Below are 22,446 nucleotides of genomic sequence, written 5' to 3'. Positions count from 1 at the left end.
TTTAGAAAGGCTGATTCAAGTGAACATTGTGCAAAGAGTACTGGAAAAAATAATAATAAAAGGAATAGAACTATATCCAAGAGAAGAAACTCAGTTCCTAAAGTGCACTACCTTATTTACTCTTTTATCATTTGTGTCTGGCACACAGTGTGTGTTCTTCAAACGTGTGCCTTACCAGTCCAGACCACTGAGGAAGAGACTGGCTTTTCTGAACTGAATACTAAGTAGAGTGGCAACCACAAACTTCACTCATTAATTTTTACCTTGGGATCTAGCATAAAACAAGAACTCTAGAGATGCACTTAATACCTGACTTTTCCCTTTTTTTGAGGGGGGAGTGCTAAGTTTGAGAAGTTAATACCAAGTAATGAATCACTTATTATGTGTATATTTGGGTAATATGTACATATACACACATATACATGTATACATAATATATATTATAAATTTTATTTACACAGAGAAAAGAGGCAGTGTTAGATTAATTCTTTAAAGAAAAGGAAGTTTTGCTACAGTGAAGTATGTGGAGTAACTTAAAATGCTGCCAAAGTAAACCCACTGATCCAATTTAATGAGTGAATATGAATGATTTACAATCGGCATAGCTATTTTTAAAATAATTATAACTACTAAAGTAATTTAACTGTGATCTCTCTGCTTCTGCCTAAATTAATTTGTATACCAAATTCTTTTTTCATAGACAGGATAAGGATAACTTTCAATTCAGCTCCTAGACAAATTTTACAACTAGTGAAATGCAAACAACATAAATTTCATTCATATTGCTAATTCCTTTACCATCTACCATTCCTACTATCATTATTCTCATTCAGAATCTCACTATTTCTATATGAGATGTTAAGAATCCAATGGCCACCTCTACTCTCATCCATGGTCTCCATCCTGTATTGCTGTAATACTTGTCCTGTGCAGTTTTCCTTACCTCACTCCCACGTTTGACTGCAATACTCACCGTGTTTTACCTGCAAAACATTGTTCAAATCAAAGCAGTGCAATTTCAAATAACAGCAGTGCAATTTTCCTTTTGCTCTCTTGCACTCGGTTCACAAGGTTTGGATGAGGTCGACCCCAAAGTGGCCATGTGACCCTGGACTGGCCAATTATGACATTAGATGCCTTTTGTCACAGTAATAAGTTCAAAGACCATAAGATTTTTTTTAAAAAGTGCTTTCACTCAATCTGGGACTTTGGCTACAACTGCCAAGAGTGGTACACTCTTTCAGATAGGGTAACTAAGCTGGTGAGATATAGACTTAGCTCTGGGAGAGATCCATTTGGAGAGAGCCAAACCAGAGGAAAGCAGAGTCAAGAAAACAAGAGGCCTAATCACTGGATCCAGCTTTGCCTGGAGTCAACCACTCTAGGACTTTCAGTTATATGAGCCAATACATTTTCCCTTATGTTTAACTGATTTTGAATTGGGGTCTATCATGTGCAACTAATAGGGTCCTGAGTAATAGAGCCATCAAAGGATACTCATAACCTAAAGCAAAAGCTCCCTAAATTCTTAACCTTGAATTCAAGAATGTTCATGAACTAGACAAAATCCGCCTTATCCTCCCAACCTGATGTTCTACAACTCCTCCTAACTCAGAATATGTTTGTGCTAAACCAAGATTTTAGGGATTTCCAAACATTTCCCAATTTTCCTGCATTAATACCTTTGTTCACAACACTTCCTTCTTCTACAGCACTCTTCCACTTCACCTCTATCTATTAAAATCTCTAACATCTTCTCAGGAGGTCTACCTCAGAATTTCCTGAATGAGGATTAAACTCCCTCCTCTGTACTTCTTTAGTGAATGCTACCCTCTTTGCAGTCCTGACTCTTCTGTGTGAGGTCTATAGTAACATATTCGGTATTCAGTGTACATGTCTTATGTTCCATGCCCTATAGAGACAGATAGCTAACACAAAGGTCAAGCACCTTCTCTTTGAAAAGGCAGATATAATCATGACATTCTGAGGCTGGAACAGAAGATCCAAACAAATAAGTCATATCAGAACAACTTAAAAGATATAAGCACTACTGGAAAGAATTATTGCTCAAAAGTCTCTTAACTCTATAAATAAAAGTAAATATTCAAGAAGACACACAAACAAGATAAGGAAATAATTTCTGTATTAAATGAAGCAGTGGTTGATAACAAAGTTGAATGAGAGACAGAACAAATTTGTCTTTTGTGTTAGAATTCTTTAAATCTTGATCTTGATTTTAATTCCTTGTTTAAGACATCATAGAACTCAGTAGAAGAAACCAAAACCTTTAGTTACAGATGAAAAAAATAAGACTCTAAGGTTAAAAAACATGACTTTTCCAAGGCCAAACAACTAATTGATGGCAGAGTTGGGATTAGAACCTAGAACTGCTGATTCCCCTACTACAGTATATTGTTTCTTTCCAACATGAGTGATTTATATTTTTTATAAACTCCTTTATGTATATGTACATTTAAATATATTTTATTGAAGAGTATCTGAAGATGCATTCTTGGACAGAGTCTAGACCAGAGGCTACAAACACAAAGGCCTAAATGGACCAGTTAAGTAACATAAATACAGAAGCAGGTCAGTATAAAACAATGGCAACTAGTTGTATTTGTGACCAAAGCAAAGAATGTCTATCTGTCTTAAAAGCAGTAAAAATTAAAAATGCTTAAATAATTGCAGCGGCCAAGCTAAATACTTCTTCGGGACAAATTCTTATCTCTCATTTATCCTATAGCTTCCACACCATATATTAAAAGGCCACTCTTCATGGGTGGCTATTGCCAAATCTAAAAAGCCTTAAACATAATCATGTGAAATTTTACAAAATTATCTCACACATATGCTAGATTCTACAAAGTTTCCTGAACTAAGAAACATTTTTTTTCCAGAAACAGTTTTATACAGGGGAAATTCCAGAAAAATATATTTTCTATTATCAAAATTTACATAACAAATGATGACTGATATCATAGTATGATTAATACAACCCATAAGAATAAGTAAGTGTATAAGGAATTCTTTAGTTTAATCCCATAATTCTGAGGCCCTTAAATGTCTCTAAGCAGTCTGTGTGCAGAAGAGACGATATCCCTGGACACATGATACTGGTAGTGCTGAGAGCTGAAAAAAATAAGCAAAATTAGCAAAGTCAATTACAACCATATTTTGTTTGTATTTTCAAACCCACAGATATGAAAGCATTCATTCAACCATATTTACTCAACAGCTACTATCTGCTAGGAAGCAAATTAAGTACTGGAGATAAAAATGGTAAACAAGACAAATATGGCCCTTGTCATCACGGAACTCACAGAATAATGAAAAAAGAAAAAAAATCAAATAAAATAATTACAAATTATATGCAATGTAATTAATATACATTAATTTAGGATGCTGAAATAGAGGGCTTGTTTTAGATAGGCTGATCAGGGAAGGCCTCTCTGAGAAGGTGAAGGATGGTAAGAAGTAAGCAAAGGTGTGGGGAGGGGACATGAGTTAGTGTTACCAGCTGAAGGACCAGCAAGAAGCAGCAGCACCTGAAGCAGGAAAGAGCTTGACATTTCAGAGTAAGTGAACAAGGCCAATGCCGCTACTACAGCACATTAGTGAGATGTCAGGGATCAGAGATGAGGTTGCAGAGGCAGGCAGGGCCCTATGAGCCCTATATGTAATCTGGATTTTTACGTACGCAAGGTGAAGTCACTGATGGTTTTTAATCAGGGATTATTTAATCCAAATTACTAGTATAACAATTGGATATACAGGCATTAAATTTTCTTTCAATCAACAGAGTTTACTAAATGCTTACTAAGTGTCAGCACTGTACGTCCACGTTTGTCAAGTTTGCCTTTACATCACCAGTGCTCGCATAGGCACTGGCTTTGGACATAAAAGTTCTTAATACATGCTGATGAAGGGGGAAAAAAATGGAAATAAGCTTAGAAAAGAACCAAAAGATACCTAGACTGGTCAAACCATCCCACCCTCCTGCCCTCTCTCAACTACATGTATTCAGTCACCAGGAATTTCTCCTCAAAAGGGAGTGTTAAATTTTGATGATCAGCATGAGATGGTGAACAAAGAGAAACATAGGAAAGACTGCTTACAGGAAAAAATTTACTAAAATATAGGATTATGTTCTTCAGAAAGACAGAAGAATGAAAGGGACATGTATGCTCTTTTGTAAGCACAAGACGTGATTCAGCTCCCGCCTTCTGCCTGCAGTTATCTTTGTGGGCTGGCTGGTCAGGAGGCCAGCAGGTCCATCATGTGAAAGAACCACAGAGTGTAAACAAAGAAGAGATGCACAAGAATTGGCCATTTAATAAACAGGACAATGTGTCCAAAGATGGTTAGGAGGCCAAATCTGATCCCAAGGAAATAGGTGAGCATGAAAGCTTCCCTAAGAGGGGAGGCTTAAGAGAAGGGAAAGGTACCAGAGTATCTGCACCATAGCTTTAGAAGCCCTGAATACAGGATGTCAGACACTCAGACCTGTGCACACCCTATACAGCTCCCAAAGCAAACATATTTCATTGACTAAGACCTTAATAAAAGCAGAAACACTTTCTCAAATAAACAAATGTTGGGAGTGGAAGTGCAATGAAAATACCTAAAACAACTAGATTAGAAGCACTCTAAGATCAGACTCACAGTTTCAATTGTTATGTGAAAAATAAGCATGTGACTTCTAAAAGCAAAATTGTGAAGGTCCTTACTCTAGAGCCAAAGCATTTTTATACAATAGTATGATTTTGCATCCATTTAAGGGTGTTTGGGGTTTTTTTGCTCTTTCCATTTCCTTCATTAAAAATAATGATTTTCTCTCCTCTGTAAAAGTGTAATAAACATCCAGTTTGTCTTTTAAAATACAGTTGTCAAATTTCAAAGGTTAAATATATGGGAGATTTATCCTATAGGTCTTTAAGGTACAGAGTCTGTTCAAAATAATAACTTATATCCTGATGCACTGTTACCTGGGGGCTGTATAGAATCTTAAATGTGAAATTTTATTTTATTTTTAAAATATGCTAGAAGGAATATTAAAAACATGCACTTGAAGTTCCACTGTTGTGCTTCACTCCTTGGAAGCAGTGGGTTCACAGTGCTTGCTACTAAGTATACAAACACTTTGGAATTAGCAGTTGATGGTGAGAATAAACTACGAACTCCATAACATGAAAAATTTTTTTCTTGCTACTGGAATACTTTACTTCTTGACAGCACTGAAAAAGAAACACAAAGAAAACTGGAAAAGATAAAGTCTGGAAACCCTCCTTTAGGATGCTTGTGACACAGTTTCCAGTTTTGCAATGAAGGATGTGTTACAGTAATTTAAAAGTTAATCATTCATGTGCATGTGCATGTCTTTGTATATGAGAGGGAAGAAAGTGAGAGAAAAGAGAGATAGGCAGAGAGAGACAGAGAAACAGAGACTGACTGAATGGTTAGTTATTTGGTGTGCAGTATTATACTATTTCTGTGGCATTGGGGTCAGCTACATTTTCAACATAAAAGTCCAGATGGTTTTATACTGTCAATCAGAGGAGAGTTCACTGAGATGTAATATTGTGAACAAAGCCCTAAGCACTGTACAAATACTGGAAAGCTGCTGTGTGCACTGCCTAGACACAAGAGCAGATCGGTAGAAAAACAAACCAAAAGAGAATCCCACGATTAGGCAGTACAGGATAGGGAAGCTGGCCGGCTGGGCAACGGTGACAAGGAAACTCTCGGCCAGTTCTCATAAATGGAAGAGTCACATATGGGTCAGACTATGGGATGCTGCATCGTACCTAATGATAATATTATTTACGCAGTGTCAGAACATCATCCAAACCCCAAGAACTGTACGCAACTGGTAATGATATAAGGGCAGTGAGCTGGGCAGTACTGGAATGCTGTCTCTAGCCAAGTTCATAAACCAAGTAGAGAACTTCACAGTATAGCAGTTTGAGGGTAATTTGGTAATGGCAGGTACTGAGCACCACAAACAAGAACGTTATTTTCATTCATGAGTTTACCCGAAGATCTTAAAAAAGCATCACATGTAGCATTTCATTTGGATTTAAAGAAAAACCTCAAGAGGAAAATTCAAATGACATGTGACTTCTATCGCTAAAAGTTAAAGAGAAATGTGCTAAGCAAAAATGAAAAAATCACATTCACAAACCTAGAAAGACTCTTGGTTCCCAGATATCAGCCTCCAATAAGTTTCAAGAACTATATCCCTTCTCAAGACCCCAAGAGGCACCACCACCCACTTCTAATAGAGAAATCTAGTAATGTATTTTTTCATCAAGAGGTAGTCGGGCTTAATTTACTTAATTAACCTACTTCAGCAAGCTAATGAGATAGCATAGTGGTTAAAAGCATGGGCTTAAAAAGAACGAACAGTGTATGGCCTTTGCAAGTGGCCAGACTTGAGCTCAAATCACATATCTACTATAACTAGCTGTGTAACCCAGTGCAAGTAAACTGACTCTAAGCCTGAGATTCTACCTCTGCTAAACCAGGAAAACAATATCTAGCTTCCAGGACTGTAGAATGTCTACTACATGGTAAATGTTCAATATGTTAGCTATTATTACTATTATTTAAATCCATCAAATCTTACCTTGGTTATAGAGATGCAAAATGACTGCCCTTTGTATGCCTAACAATACTTCACTTACCTACAAATTCTTAACAAGTCATCACTTACTTTTATATTCCCAACTATGATGCACACTAATATAAAGATGTCTTCATGATTAAGATGGTATTAAATTATTCAGAAAGGTACATTTTAATAAAATGATGTTTTATTACTAGAGTATTATTATATTATTCAGAAAGTTCTATCTTTAACAAGACGTAACAATTCAAAACAAGATATAATTGCGAAGCAAAGTAATTGAATTATTAATTTATAAAAGAATTGTTTGAGAAACCACCACCTTCCTTATTAATTTACCTATATTCACTAGTTTAGCCATATCTTTATTCACAAAGGCTAGCTAAAAACATCAAACATACATAGGTACTTCATATCAGTTAAAAATGTTCACTCTCCCAAAGAAAGTTATGCTTAATGTTCCACAGCAAATAGTTCAATTAAGAACAAAAATAAATAAATAAATCACAGCTTCCCTGAAAGAGAATCTGCTTAATGAAAAGACACAGTCAAGGTACCATTTAAGAAAATGGCAAATCATAACAGAATTATCAACAATCAAATTTCACCTTAAGCTTGAATTTCACTTTATACATTACTTGACCCAACTGAACTTTCATTCAATTTATTTTCTATCCAACTATTTGCTTTCCTTGCCCCTCCTTAGACATTTAAAAAAAAAAAAAAGGTCAAGGGTTGGGAGTAGGGAAGGGAGATATAATGATAATCAACACCAATTAGGACTAGTATGGCTACAAGAAACAGAAAACCTAAAAAACTAGACACTTGATCTCATGTAACGCAAGTCTGGAAAGAGACAGAGAAGCACTGGTGTAAACCAACCTGCACGAGGACCCAGCCTCTGTCTGTTAATGGCGAGATTTTTAGTTAATGTAACAACAACTTTAATGATTATAGTCCCATTTGGATTTTCTATTTCGAGTGAGGTGTTAGAAGTTATGTTTTTCTAAGAAATTATCCATATTGTCTAAGTTTGCAAATGTATCAACATAAAATTATTAACAGTATTTCCTCCTTTTTATTGATCTGTGTCATATCTGTAGTTATACTTTTTTCACTCCAAAAATGAACTGTGCCTTAAAAAAATAAATAAAGCATGCCTGGATTTATATCTGTTTTATTATTTCAAAATCACTAATTTTAGTTTGTTCATCTCCATTATATACACACACACACACACATATATATGCTTTCAATTTCACTATTTTTTACTCTTTTTATTGTTTCCTTCCCAGTACTCCTCCTAGATTAAAGTAAGAGGAGCCCTGCCCTGGGCCAAGCTTTAGAAGGCACTGCATATCACAATTTAAAAAGACAATAATAAAAATAAATTTATTAAAGATGATGTGGCTACGACTGTCAATTTAGATGCAACCCACATTGTGATATGCAGTATGTTATGACTCAGTTCTATTTTTTAGTATCCGTTATAATTTCTTCTGTGACCCATGAATTATTTAGAATTATGCTTTTATTTCCTGACTTACAGGGTTTTTGAGGAATCTTTGTTAATGATTTCTCTCCTGTTCACACTTCAGAATGATTTCATCTGAGGGGGCGGAGATCACTGGCGGAGGGCTACTGGGGCCTGCTGCCTGCACTGGCAGAGCAGCTACTCCCCCAGGCAAAAAGGGCTGCAGAGACTGACAGCAGGAAGCTGGCCAGGGCACACAACAAGAGAAAGGTGAGAGGGATATGGGTGGGGCACCAACAACCTCTGCTACACTAATCCCCAGGCAAGTATCTTCATTCATTTCCAATGCACTCTTCCATTGTTTCGTTCTTATAACCTCCTTTCTTGGCACCAAAGATGGCACCAATAACACTCTTTGGCACCTTACTTTTGGTCACTTGTCTTGGAGAGATTCCAATAAGAGGACACAGAAAGCTTCCTAATTCAGGTTAATGCTGCACAGTATTTCATTTCAAGAACATAACATAACTCAGTTAACCAGTCCCCTTTGTGAAAACTACGCAGCCACGGCTTCAAAGCAAGGTGACCACTCTAATTTCCAAATCCCTCTTCCAGATCCTCTCTTACTCTGCTCGGCTATGAACTTAAAACGAAATTTATTACGCTTTACAAAACATAGCTAGATGTTTTAGGGACAGAGGGTTTTCAGGGTACTAGGTAGCGATAGCATTCCAGCCTTTCATCAGCCATTTATGGCAGCTCAGGTGTTTTGTCCTCATCTTGTCATCTGCTAGTTATAGACATCATAACCACAGTGAAATGCAGAGAAGGGGAGATGGCTTTCTCTTTTTATAAGTAAAGCACAAAATAAAATTTAAAAAACTTAGTTGGAAGAACCCCCAGAAGTAATCTACTTAAACTGAATTTGCCAGAATCCAGCACTAGCTTCAAGGAAAACTGGGAAAATCTGGCAGAGAACGGAATCATCATGACCGACTTAAGTCCATCAAGCTTCACTCCCAGGGGCTGGGTACTTAGCCACGCCAAAGAAAACTAATTCTGTTAACAAGGAAGAAGGGCTGTTAGGTGGGCAATGATCAGTATCTGCCACAATACCTCAGATGGAATGAAAATATAACGGTAAGCATCTGAGAGTGAAAAAAATGATTTTAAGTAAGAGCGATTCTTTCAGTTCAGTAAAGATATTGCAGAAAGAAAAAAGAACGAAATATCTTTGATGCCTACTCTAGGTATATTTTAAGAAAGTAGAAATGCTTGATGCTGGGACAAATGACTCATACATTTCAGAACATGAAATTTGAGGCCCATCCTCAGAAACATTTTTCTGCATTTTGTGAAGTTTCCAGAAGGCAAGGCTTTAATAAAACCTAATAATTACCAAACTACTTTTGAGAAAAATAAATTGTGGAGCTTTTGTAATCTATAATACAAGTTAAACAGCTCTAAATGTGAATCATGATGTATTCTTTTCACTGTCAAGATAAAGCAGAATCAAGCTGATTAATTAGGCTGGAGCAATTTATTCTTTTAGTAATAAAATATTACCCAGATAACGAGCTTATAAAAACAATGACTATGTGTACAGATGTTGAAAAAAAATAACCTGTGTACCTACATTCAAGGTCTTTCTTATCAGACACATTCCTACTAGTTCAGAGTAGTTTTTGCATGGCATGCAATATTGGTGCTTAATCATTTTATCTTTATGAATTTTGGTGATTTCATTTGACAAATGTACAAATAGAGTAAGTAAACAGAAATCAAGAACTTTTCATATCTTTAAAAGTCTCCACAGAGATCAGAATTATCTGGTGTAACAAAACGTCATTCTTGCACTTCTATCTAGGGTTGAGTGAACATATTTTTTAACTTCGTATATAAGTTTTCAAGCTGCTGCTGTTTCTTCTAAAAGTATTCAGAAAGGTTATTTGGTAAAGAGTAGATAAGTTATCGTTAGTCAAATATAACTGTAAGTCAGACTGGTGAGGTATATGTTTTAGTGAAGTCTGATTAGATTAATAAGTACCATTAACTGCAGCTTAAATGGCTGAGTCTGAAAGATCACAGATACCACTGTTAGGACCTGGAGGTTATGGCTATCAGAGAGTAAAACTTTATATTTTATGACACCATCTTTCAGAAATCTACCTCCCAAATAAGACTGCTTCAAAAAAGCAATGTGATGTTTTACCGCAAATGCTTCAGACCTCAAACGGAGTGGGGAAGCCACGGGCACAGAAGTGTTTGTTTGCATGCTATCCACACACATATATTTGTGATACAAAAATTCCATTCCAAAACACTGCGTAATCAAAATGAAATCTAACAGCAGATACAGAAATGGTTTGTTTCAATGCTCAAATCATTGTAGAAATGTATTATATCATTTGGTATGTATGAATGTATTATATCAAATGGTAATGTTAAATGAAAATGTGCCATAAAGCCAAGGATTACTTGACCTTAAGTAATATAATGCAATTGGTGCTGAGAAAACACAATTAAATGAGATGTGAAAGCAACTATAAACAATCAATTTTAGCACAGCAACAGTGCTAAAATCCTGTTTAGCACTGTTTCAAGGCAACGACTCACTTGTCATTGCCTTGAAAACTTTTGTATTGATACATGCACTGAAATTTCTAATACTACTAGTGAATCCACAATACTCACTTGGTGATTATCAGAATATAAAACATTAAATTATATAAGGAAAAATACACTTTAGATTAGAAAAATACAAAATTCTCAATATGCCCCCAAACAGCTTTTACCTTTATAATCCCAAGCAACATGACTTGAGTGCTCACTGCTGTTCCATCTGACAATCTGAATTCTCAGAGGCGATGCATGGCTTTTATACACCAAATGGGTTATTTTCTGAATCTCCCAAATTACTACTAAGAACAGCAACCTACATTTAAATCTCAAGCTGCTCTCTCCCTTGTCTCTGCCCCACCTTACAACCAGCAGCAGATGGAAATGGCTGCTGACGCCAAGGTGAGCACTGCAGCTTGCAACGTGCCCTTTCTCTAACAACCTAGCTGCTCGAACTCCATTCATTATCAGTCTGGCCTTCCCGACTCCTGCCACCACCAATGCAGTCCTACACAGAAGGGCCCAGAACGGTAAGAACATCAGATATGTAAACCACAGTAGGATAATCTTCCACTGTTTAACCATCAGGAGACATATGGCAGTAAGGATATTCAGGAGGATTCCATTCTACTGTTTCCTTAAAATGGAATCGGTATTTCCCATCCACACTTTTCAGTGTGTCTCGTAAGCCCTTCTAATAGATCCCCCTAGTTCCCACTTCTTAACAATTCAAAATTCAAAACTGAGGCCTGTGTCCCCCAAATCTATTCATCCTTCCAGACAAAGCAAAGTTGACCAACTCTACAAAGCGACGTCCAATTTGTCACAGTCAAAATCAACTTCTCCCCTTTTCATACTCTCATGACACTTTAAAAACTACTCATCTCTGAATAGTCTTTAAAGCCTGTAAGGGCACAGGCCTTGGTCATATCCATCTTTCCAACATTTAGCTCCTAGTACAGAGCAGACACCCTAAAACAGCATACTCACTAAAAGAGGCATGGGAGGTTATGGAAGCAAAAACCAAATGTGCACAAGATCAACTCTCATCTCAGGCCAAAAAATGTCATCACACACCCACACGTGCATGTGATAAAAGCACAAGACAAATGAGAAAAGGCATGCAGGCTCTAAATGAATCCACTTTCCTACCGACCAGGTGTCCTCAGAGTACAAATGTACTCGGCTGCTCTGCTGTCGCTAAAGGAATAGCTATTGTAGTCATTCTGACCAATTCCATAGCTGGAAGAAATCTCACAGAGGCCAACAGAGAAGCAACCTCCTTAGAACAAGTACATTTAAAACAGGCTGGAGACGCAGCCTGGGCTCTAATTACCTGTAATGCTCACTGGTGGGAATATTCTGAGAGAAGTACAAAGCCGATGTCCGTGCTCTCCAGTGCCATTTCTTTGCAGGAAGAGTATAAAGAACACAGTATTCTAACTCTTCTTGAAGCAGATCCACCAGCTGTTTATGGGACCCTCCATAGAATGCCTCAATGATGAGAATACTCATTGGCCCTTTCAAATCTTCACAGATTCTAGATATTAAGCAAAAAAAAATTTGTATAAATATTTTCAAATAAATATGTTAAAATATTATACCCAGAAAGCAAATAAAGTCGTTTACAGACAAATTACTTTTTAAAATAGGCTTGTCCTGCTTTTTTAAAAAGTATACAACACTTGAGGTTTGTACTTTGGAATCAATATTTTTATACCATTCATGTTAATAAGAGGAAATAAAGATGCTTTATTTTTCTGATTTGTGTTTTCTTCACGTCTTAAGATTACTTCCACAATGACTCAGTTTTTTCTCCTACCCAGGAAGTTTAAAGTTCTCTCCCGCTGTGATCACTCACTTCCTGGCTGGAACAGCTATGACCCTGACTCAGTAACCTCAGCACTGGCTTGGCCTAGAGCTCTATCTAGACTTGGACAGTCACTGAACTCATGTCCTAACTAACACTTTCACTCCAAGAGCCCTTCATTTGCATGGGCCTTTCCAGTTCAGGAATTCTCTGATTCTGGAACTCTCATATTAATCCATCTTTAAATTCATCAGCTACCAATGCCTCCAACGAGTCCATATTTAGAAGACAGCACACTCATATTCAAATCTCTATTCTCTAGTGTTAAAAATCTTTAGGATACAATTTCTTGAGACGCTTGACCACTTCCTCAGTATTGTCAATATCCCACCCCCAAAGGAAGACCGAAAAAGTAGGGTAAAGCTATATGCTTGTGAACCAGCAAAGTTTCTACAACCTTACTTTAAACAACAAAGGCATTAAGAGCGATAAAGTAACATTACTATTAAAGATGTGGTAAAATTTTCACCACAGAGAATCGGCTGTCAAGCAACTTTTTACTTTAATAATATCACTTTTGTTAAAGTGCTCAGTGAGATAAAAATATATGTATGAACGTAAAAACTTTTATATATTTCAAATTATATGCTATTTCCTGTAAGAAGTAAATAAGAAATATCACTTGGTACATAACAACTACATTGTTTAAAAATATTCCAGATGTTTGAATTCTCCTTTATGACTTAAGTAAACACCACTCGTTCAGCAAGCATATTGCTTTCCTTAATAATGTTGTTCCACAAAATTATTAGTCTCAAAAACTCAGTGATGCTCCTAACTAAGAAAACTGTGCTTTACTTTGCTCAGTCAAAGCAATGCCTGCTTAAATTGCCTTTCAAAGCAAAATGTCTCAAACGGTTCTCAAAAAATGACTGAAGTGAAAAAAGCTTACTTCTTGATGTCTTAAATCTTCCAATGAGCATTTTTGGGGAAAAGATACAAACACATACTTCACTTATCTGTAAAATAGGAAGCAGTGCTCCTTGGGTGGAAAAGGTATGAGTCCTGGGGTTAGGGAGATACAGGTTTGAAGCTCAGCTCTGTCATGTCCTAGCTGTAGAGCCTTGGACAAGCTGCCTAACATTGTAGGACTTAGTCTCACCTTCTCTAAAATGGGGATAAAAGTACTAACCTCAGAGGTGTGATGTGAAGATAAAATTGAAGCATAGAAGCTGACAAACAGAAATAAGGTATTTTGCCCCTCCCATTATTAGGATAAACCACCTTACTTAAGGAGTAAAGATAGAATCCTCCAGCATTTTAAAATCAGGTCTTTTCAAACACAGCTCCCTATTCACCAAGGAAAGGTGGGAAAAGTAGATATACACATGCATTTGAAAGGCAGTGGGTGTTACCCATTCCCCATCAGCAGATTGTATTTCAAATACAAATTTGAGAGTACTGCAGATTTTGTGGGCAAGAAGTAAGCTCAGAGACTGCGCTATGCAGCTCGATTTTTTCAGGCTGGCTGGTGACTTGAACTTTATAATGCTGTATTCAGTAAGTTAACAAAACAGCCTCCAGGTTTAACAAAATGGTAGCCAGTAACCCTTCAAATGAAGGAAACTTCTAGAAAGCAAATGAAAAACTAGTGAAAGGCAATTTTGAAAATTATATCAAAGGTTTCAAGAAAAAATAAAAGCAGTTTAACACTAATTTGCTTACTGCATCACATGACAGATATCTGCTATCTTGCTTTATTTCCTCTGACCTAACCACACTAAGGTGTATATGCTTAAAAGGTCTCTAAAAGGTTCTTATAAAAATGACCTGAGATATTTCCCCAAGTGATGGAATGTGATAAACCACTCTAGAGAATATTCCACTCATATATAACCTCAAAGAAAGCAACATTAATATTTGGAAAAAAACAAGCTTTCTGATTCTTCATTGCTCTGCCCTTTTCCATGATTAATCTAGAGCACGTACCATGCCCTATAGTTACAGATGTTTCTTATGGGTCTGAATCATGAGTTATCTGCAAACTATCAGCCACTGTGGAGGCAGTACGTGTAGGTGCTGCTGTAGATTCAAGACACTCACTAAGCAGAACTGAACACCAAGCGTGTGGGAGGTTGAAAAATAGAAAAGCGGAAAAAAGATTATAGTTATAGCAGATTTCCACCCCTTTAATAGCGCAGTAAGAAGAGTGAAATGTACAGGTTTGAACTAGCGTTTACTTGAGCATTCTTCTAGTGGCCAACGGGTGTGCCTGCATTTGGGGTATTTTTCTAGGGAAAGTAACTATGTCCTACCACCTCTGAAAACTATACTTAGTGGCTTTGATTCATGGAAATTTGTTCTGCTTGTTTTGTGGAGACAGACATATCCCGGCAGTTCCCCCTTTTACTTCTACTGCAATTTTTGCAGCAAGAAGAAATTTTGTTCTTCCCCTATAGTCTTCTTTAAGCACAACCTGGAAGAAAGATGATTCCCACTAGGTGCAAGCAAAAGAGGGGAACCTGATTTTTAAATATAAGATTCAAACCAAATGTCATCACAGCACATTAAAGAACTGCTCAAATAATACTTTCACTGTGCTTCATTGAGCTTTGTTTTAGAAAACACTGCTGGAAACATGAGCAGGAGTTGGGAAAAAAAAAAAAAGACACCGTGTTAAAAAGGATTTTTGCTGCTACGCTGGAATTTACTAAAAGATAAAGGGAGTACACCATTTGCCCATTTTAGCAGTAATCCCAGAAAACTGAAGATGGTCACCTGACATAATAGATTCTCAGGAGCACGCCAGGTAAATACAGACATTTTGCACCACTAGCAATGGCTACTGGAGAGTGAGTGTTTTGGAGCAGCAGTAACAGGGCCTCAACACTGAAAGTCCTCACTCCAGGGGAAGGACAGAGTCTCCTCCATGGCAGGAAGCTGCGGCCAGGTGTTTGCCAAAAGATGCTGGGTGAGCCTACATGCAGCAAAATGTCTTACATAGGTGCCTGGATTTATGAATCTGTTAAGGCATTAGCACATGTACCACCACAGACCTTAAGCCCTGAAACAATTAAACGGAGTAAGTATATTAGAATTAGGGGTATGGCATTTTAAAAGGAAGAAACAAACAAACAAAACTTCCCACATTGGAGAATAAACACCAAACAGAAAGCCCACGTCCTTTCTACATGACACTAGAATGATGATATTTTATGAGTAAATGGTCAATCCATTCAAATTCCCTAAAAGAGCACAAAAAATGTTTCAGAAAAATTTTTATCAGCTTTTAAGTTTTTCTGCTTAAACAAGCTTTAGTTTTAAAAAACCTCATTTCTTCAGCATTTTTTATTCCCCAGTGACACCAGATGAATGAGAACCTGCTACACTATTAAAGCTTTATGAAAGTTTAATTCATTATCAATACTATGATTTAATGATACGTGGTTAAATGCTAAACATTAATTTAGCAATATAAAAAGAGTCAAAGTGATAGCTAGGACACAGGAATGTTAAACCACTTCAAGTTCTATTTAAGATTACCAGAGGTCAAAATGATATATTGGAGAATTATCTGCCTACCAAAAATGTACATTTACAATTAAGAGGTAATATAAGGTGAAAAATCACAATAGTATTTCATATAAATATTTTGACCAAAATGAAAAGGTGCCATTAGAGTCATCTCAATTAAAAATGAGTAATGCATTATTGATAAGATCACCAAGAACAAAAGTAGCCTGAAACCAATGCTGTGAATATTTTTAAATTTATATTAAAACTTTTGTCATCGTACCTGCATTTATTTTAAGCTTGACCCAGTTTCTTTATTCCTTGAGCCATGATCATTTTCAAGGTGAACTACATTTTTGTCTACCTCCTCCAGCAGTTATAACTGCTGTGGTAGTTCAGTTTTTTGTTTTTAAACAGTATAGCTAAAGGAAATTTGCCATATGCCACTGATTTATTGAAAAAGATGTGCTAAGTATAAATATCTCATGTGGATTTTTAAAAACTAAAGCTAAGTCACATTAGAAACCCATATTTAGCCCTCATATATGATGTCAATGCAGTTACCTATAATATTCAAATAATTTTCCAACCAAATACCAAGTAATAATTTTAAATTAGAGGATGTGTTGTATTAATATATTCCACAGACACCTTACTGCTATTAGTTGTAGGAAGGTACGGTTTCAGTGATGATGGTTTTAACGATTTTAATCCCACACACATGAGAAATTGATTTCACAGGCTAATCCACACATGGCTTGATACCTTAAACTTCAATCAATTGCTGAAAATATATTTTCTATTTGCCTATATACAGTACTTGGAAAGTTGAGCTTGGCAGAGCAAAAATAGAAAGCTTAAACACAAAATGGTGTAAATTGAGGAAAGCAGAATTTGAGTAGGATTTCCCGATAGGTCATCAGAGGTTTACCTAGTATTTCCTAACTGACCCTTTCCCTTCTTCCCTTCTGAACCTCCAACCACCAACTCCAACACACCCAGGTTCTACTTAAAAAGCAACCAATAACCCAGCAGAGTAAAATAGGGCAGTACTGAGAAAAGTTCGTATTACCTTCCAGCCCACTCACTTATTTCAATGATTCATCAGGGAAACCCCAGTTGTTAAAATATACCTGAAATCTCATTAAACAAAAAAAAAAAACCAAGCATGAAAAGATTTCTGCTTTGAAACATGTTGTCATTGATTCCCCTAACAGAATCTATTAAGAGTAAATGTGTAGTAAAAATATATTTTGCTGAAAAAGTTTCTTCAAAGTACTATAATACATTCTATTATGACATGGGGGGGAAAAGAGACAAGGATAAACAGATCCTATGAAAAAGTTATTATAAAAAATTTCATAAAAATCATGCATAGCAAATACATCCTAACCCCTAAAGCTTCAATGTAATCTCTGAAGACTGATAAATAATCTAACATTGAATCCAGTGCAATAAACTTGCAATCCTAAAACTATAGGCATTTACAATATTATACACAAATAAATAAAGTCTGACCAATAGTAAGGCATGAAATTGGATTCCTGGGCATTAATTTGAATTGAAGATAACATACAACAGAAACTGATCATTATTCCATTTGATTATGGGGCATACAACCTAACATTTATGATAACTTGTATACTACTGTGTACTCAAATAGCAACATTTTTTTTTTAATCTTGGGTTCATACTGAAAAAGATGTAGCACTCTAATATTCTATTCCCCCACAAGGCTATGGATATTCTAATTTCATCAACTCTGACTTTTGTTTCCTGCTGTGATAACTAAGAAGTGAGGACTTATGCACCAAAACCAAGATTTGGTAAGAAGACTTATATGCCACACTATTTGTGAGACAATTTAAAGCTATTTTCAAATGTGCTGTTCCAAATATATGATTTGCAATGATCTTTTAACACGTGCTCTTTTTAAAATTACAGTCATATATGCATATATGGCTATTTAATTTTCCCTGACAAATATTTTCATTCTTTCTCGATTTGGGATTTAACTTTCTGCTTAAAAATATCCATCACTTATGCCATGACTTGAATTAATACAAAGTCTTCGTTATAACTATCAGTTCAGTATCAAAGGCAAATTCGACAAATACCTACATGTACCGACAGTACGACATCATTCACTTGTTTTCAAATATGCATAATTTCCACAAACAACTAGATATATATATGTATATATATATAAAACAAATTCATTACCTTACATTTTGTAGAGTAATATTCCATATTAATAGCAAAATTATAACTGTGAAAATTTTTCTCTTAGTGTACTGCTTTAAATCCACGGACAAATAAAATATTAACCCTCTTTCAATTTTTCATTGCTATCATTTTCATGAATAATTTTACACTATAAAAGTGCAATAAATTAGTTCTACTGAATACTAAAAATATTTTCAATTTGCTGACATTTTAAAATGTGGCAGTGTATTTATGAATCAATTTGAGATTTTATACCAGAAAATTATCTCATCACTCATTTGAACTATTGCATTACCCTTTTAACTAAGTCTCCATGCTACCACGCAATCCAGTTCCCATCACACCATTCTCCATAATCCAGCCACAAATAATCTTACAAAATGCAAATCTGATCATGAAGTGACATGTTCAAAAACCTTCCATATCTCCATCACCTAAGGACAAAACCCAAGGCGCTACACATGGCAGTTAAGACCTTCCTTTTCTTGCCTATTCCTTTCTTTTCACTACAGCCTTGCTTCCCCTTCTCTGACTTCAATCCTCTTCCCCCACTTCCCCAGGATCATCGTAGTAATACCAAGTACTCACACTCACATGTGTGTATTTTACACTTCTGTGACTTCACACCTTTATCTCTTTTCTGTCAGCCTTTTCTTCAAGTTCACCTGATGAAATTTTCTTAAAATTTCTGCATGTGAATCACCAACTCCAAGAAGCCTTTCCCAGAACTTCTCTTAAACATGACTTCTTTTCTACTCTGTACAGTAGCATTTTACTTGTTTCACTCTATTTCCATGTTCTGCTTCCCTGTGGGGCTGTAAAAAATTTGGAGGATGAGGATCATGTCATTATTTTCCTGGGGGTTATCCCAGGATCTGCTATATAGTGGATGTCACTAAGTTTTTTGTAGAGTTGAACTGAAGATCAGGAGGAAATGGGAAGTTGATTCTGCCCTTAAAGAAGTAACACTGCTTTCACCTGAACACAGGTCCTGAGCAAACCAGTGTCAGGCAGCACTATACTTGCTACTAGTGATTTCCCATTATTCCTGAAGCCTAAACCAAATCAAGCAGCTAGTATATCTGAACACATTTTTTTTGTTGTTCTTTTGGTTTTTTGCGGTATGCGGGCCTCTCACTGTTGTGGCCTCGCCCGCTGCGGAGCACAGGCTCCGGACGCGCAGGCTCAGCAGCCATGGCTCACGGGCCCAGCCGCTCCGCGGCATGTGGGATCTTCCCGGACCGGGGCACGAACCCGTGTCCCCTGCATCGGCAGGCTTACTCTCAACCACTGCGCCACCAGGGAAGCCCCTGAACACATTTTATACTCTCTTTCAAATACTTATTCTTTTTTCTTACTGTTCACTGAATTTACTGAAATGAATAAATTATTTTCATGTAGATGCGTGTTTGTCTTAACCTACTAATGCAACAGAAGTAACAGTGATTAAAGATGTGGGAGAAACACCATAAGCAACTAAATTCTAGGCCAAAGCAAGTTTCACGGCCTAAGAGAATATCTCTGAGATCCATGAATTTTGAAAATCACCTACCGTTTTTTTATTCTGTTTGATCTATCATCATCCTAGTTTAATACTAGAAGTGGAAGTAGGATGAGTAACCAATTCCCTCACCATCAATCTGGAGATCCCATTCCACATTTAGTAATTAGGCTTTTATTCAACAGGGAAGAAAAAAAGGCATTTTTAAATACTTTCTGCCAACAATTATGCATTTTATAAAAGTCTGACAAGATGAATAATGCATTTGCTTTCTCAAGATGGCATTTCTCCAAGTTTCCCACCTTCCTGAAATGGGCTGCAAATCAGCTTCAGTGGGAGAAAATAGGGCTACCTGACCCATTCGGATATGGACCCCTAAGTGGAGAAGCCAGGGTGAATTGCAGAATCACAGATGGAAGGAAGGCTGGTGCCACTGTTCGATCACTTCTCTTTTATAGAAGAAGATATAGAGACTACTGGCATCAAAGAATAAGTGAGAGAGAAAGGTTTAAACCCAGGGTTTCTAACCCCATATTCACATATCTTTCCATTATACTTCATTCCAGGTACCTGATATGACCTAAGTAGAAGGTGCCTCCATTTCCTAGTCTTTGTAGTTTTTGGATTGAATATCAATATTTAATAATTATTATTACGTAATGGTATATATTGCAGTATAAATGTATATGCATGTGGAATGTAAATGTCACTATAAGATGATAGATATATTTATTGCATATTACATTTAATAAGAACTCCCAATAGTTTGTAAATCTAGGACATCGCTGGTATAAGTCACACAAAACTGAACACCAAATGGTTAGGATCACAAAACTCAAACTTTTGTAACTTCTTCCTGAGTCCTGTATAATCATCCCTCCTCTCACCTCACAACCCTTATCCTTCATCCCCAAGCTCTAGACTGGCAATTTTTTGATAGGATAATAGGATGGACAAAAGACAATATCCAAGATTCATATAGCAAGAAAGGTGTGGAGGGGGAGGGGAGGAGGTCAGCCATAGGGCTATATTCAGTCTATTTCATAATTAGCTACAGTCACCATCAAACAAAGTTCAGGTCCCCTTGATGTAACAATCTGTAGTACTTCTCAGTACTTACCCCTTGTAGACTATATTTACATGAGTGATTACATAATACCCATTTCCTCCCCTGGATATTAAGTTCCATGTGGAAGCTGACCAGGTCTGCTTGATTATCACTATACCCCCAGCATGTAGCAAACAGAAGGTGTTCAACAAATGTGCATTGAGTCTATAAACACATAAAACCCTTTAGCAGTGGCCTCGACAATTTCTTTCTAATTCATCCAAGACCTTTATTATTATCAACCACAAATAATCACCCCTTACTACCACTAAGTACTATTTACTCTCATGGACAGAACGTAATGCACACTTTCTATCACTATCTAAATATAACAGGTGGCATCTTATTGTATTCAAAAGGACACACCTCATTCTAAGGAAAACAGTTCTGCCAACAGCCCTGCTGAGGTGTTTGGAAATCATGTTTCATACCATGGCCAACTACCTTCTCTGACCTGACTGGACTCTGTAAGAATATTTAACCAAAGGACAGTCAAGTCTATAACCTGGAAGGATTCAACCGGTTTAATCATTAGACTGACATTTTTTATTAGACAGAAGCATTATCTTGCTACCCTACGTGGACTTCTATGCCAAATTTTAACTCAGACCTAGCTTGTGCAAGGTAATTATAAATATATACACCAAACAAATTTAAAACAAAATGACTAACAGATTCTTAACTACCCTGGCACTAGTGCCTCTCACTCAAACATCTTTTAAGAACTTAATATGTATTAACTAAAAAAAAATTATTGAGAAGTTTCCCTCTCCAAGTGGGAGGCACATGTCACATTTTCAGTTAATTCTGAAACAAAGATAGCAAAGTTACATTAACACTCAAGCATTCTCAATGTCCTATTTGAAGTGCAGCAAACCAAGCAAACATGGGTGGCATTCCCTTGATGAGTTGAAATAAATGTCACCAAGTATAACGTTCTGGATTTACTCACTTCCAGTGAAAGATAAAAAGGACATAATCTCACAACTAAATCTGTTTATCAGTGAGGGAAATCAACTTAAAAGAACTGCAAAATCAGGGGGCAAAATAGTATCAGGTAAACAGTTGGGAGAAGAAAAAGAAATTTCCATAGAGGAGCAGAGGGCCAGAAACAGAAATCCTTAGTACTGATGTTAGATACCTTTAATATTTTAAAATTCATTTTATATCAGTGAAAGTCACCCTGCAGTAACATATTTTTTAAATGGTGTTAGGAAGTATGAAGTGAAGCCAGTATTAGAATCTGTCCTTTAAGATCCAAATCAATAAAACCATAAAGATGTATCAATTAAAATATTTAGTGTCACTTCTCTCATCTCCAAAGTTCCACATGAATGTAGAAATTTATTAGAAGTAGCATTAGTTAAAAGTGCGTTTTCTTCTATTTATTTATTGTAACAGGTCTTTTTCTAGTTGCCATATATTTTTCAAGCATCTTCTGATTTGCCAGTAGTCTAAGACATTTATTGGTGGTTTAAGAAGTCATCTCTAGATACAGTCTAGGGATTGTTACTGATAAATTTTTAAAAGCCCAAAAACCCAGTTTAGACCAGGACTGAGTAAATCT

General features: G+C 36.4%; 1 protein-coding gene across 15 annotated transcripts in view; it reads right to left on the bottom strand.

The window, feature by feature from the left end:
• GTDC1 (glycosyltransferase like domain containing 1) overlaps positions 1–22,446 on the bottom strand; it is a 420,502-nt gene that overhangs the window by 300,856 nt on the left and 97,200 nt on the right. For 13 of the 15 annotated variants that reach the window (XR_003794007.1, XR_003794006.1, XR_003794010.1 and 10 more), the window contains one exon: positions 12,058–12,261. Coding sequence is in view for 5 of the 15 variants with exons in the window: in XM_029225830.1 (XP_029081663.1) it covers positions 12,058–12,236 (179 nt within the window). In the remaining 10 variants the exon portion in view is untranslated. Of the gene's footprint in view, positions 1–12,057; positions 12,262–15,309; positions 15,450–18,858; positions 19,065–22,446 lie in introns of those variants that run through there. The other 2 variants (XR_003794008.1, XR_003794009.1) reach the window with 2 other exon arrangements.

The sequence above is a fragment of the Monodon monoceros genome, unplaced genomic scaffold, assembly GCF_005190385.1.
Source record: "Monodon monoceros isolate NGI ecotype Baffin Bay Population unplaced genomic scaffold, NGI_Narwhal_1 Super_Scaffold_16, whole genome shotgun sequence".
NCBI classification, from domain to species: Eukaryota; Metazoa; Chordata; class Mammalia; order Artiodactyla; family Monodontidae; genus Monodon; species Monodon monoceros.
The sequence above is the reverse complement of the archived record's forward strand: the minus strand, read 5'-3'. Positions and strand labels throughout refer to the sequence as shown.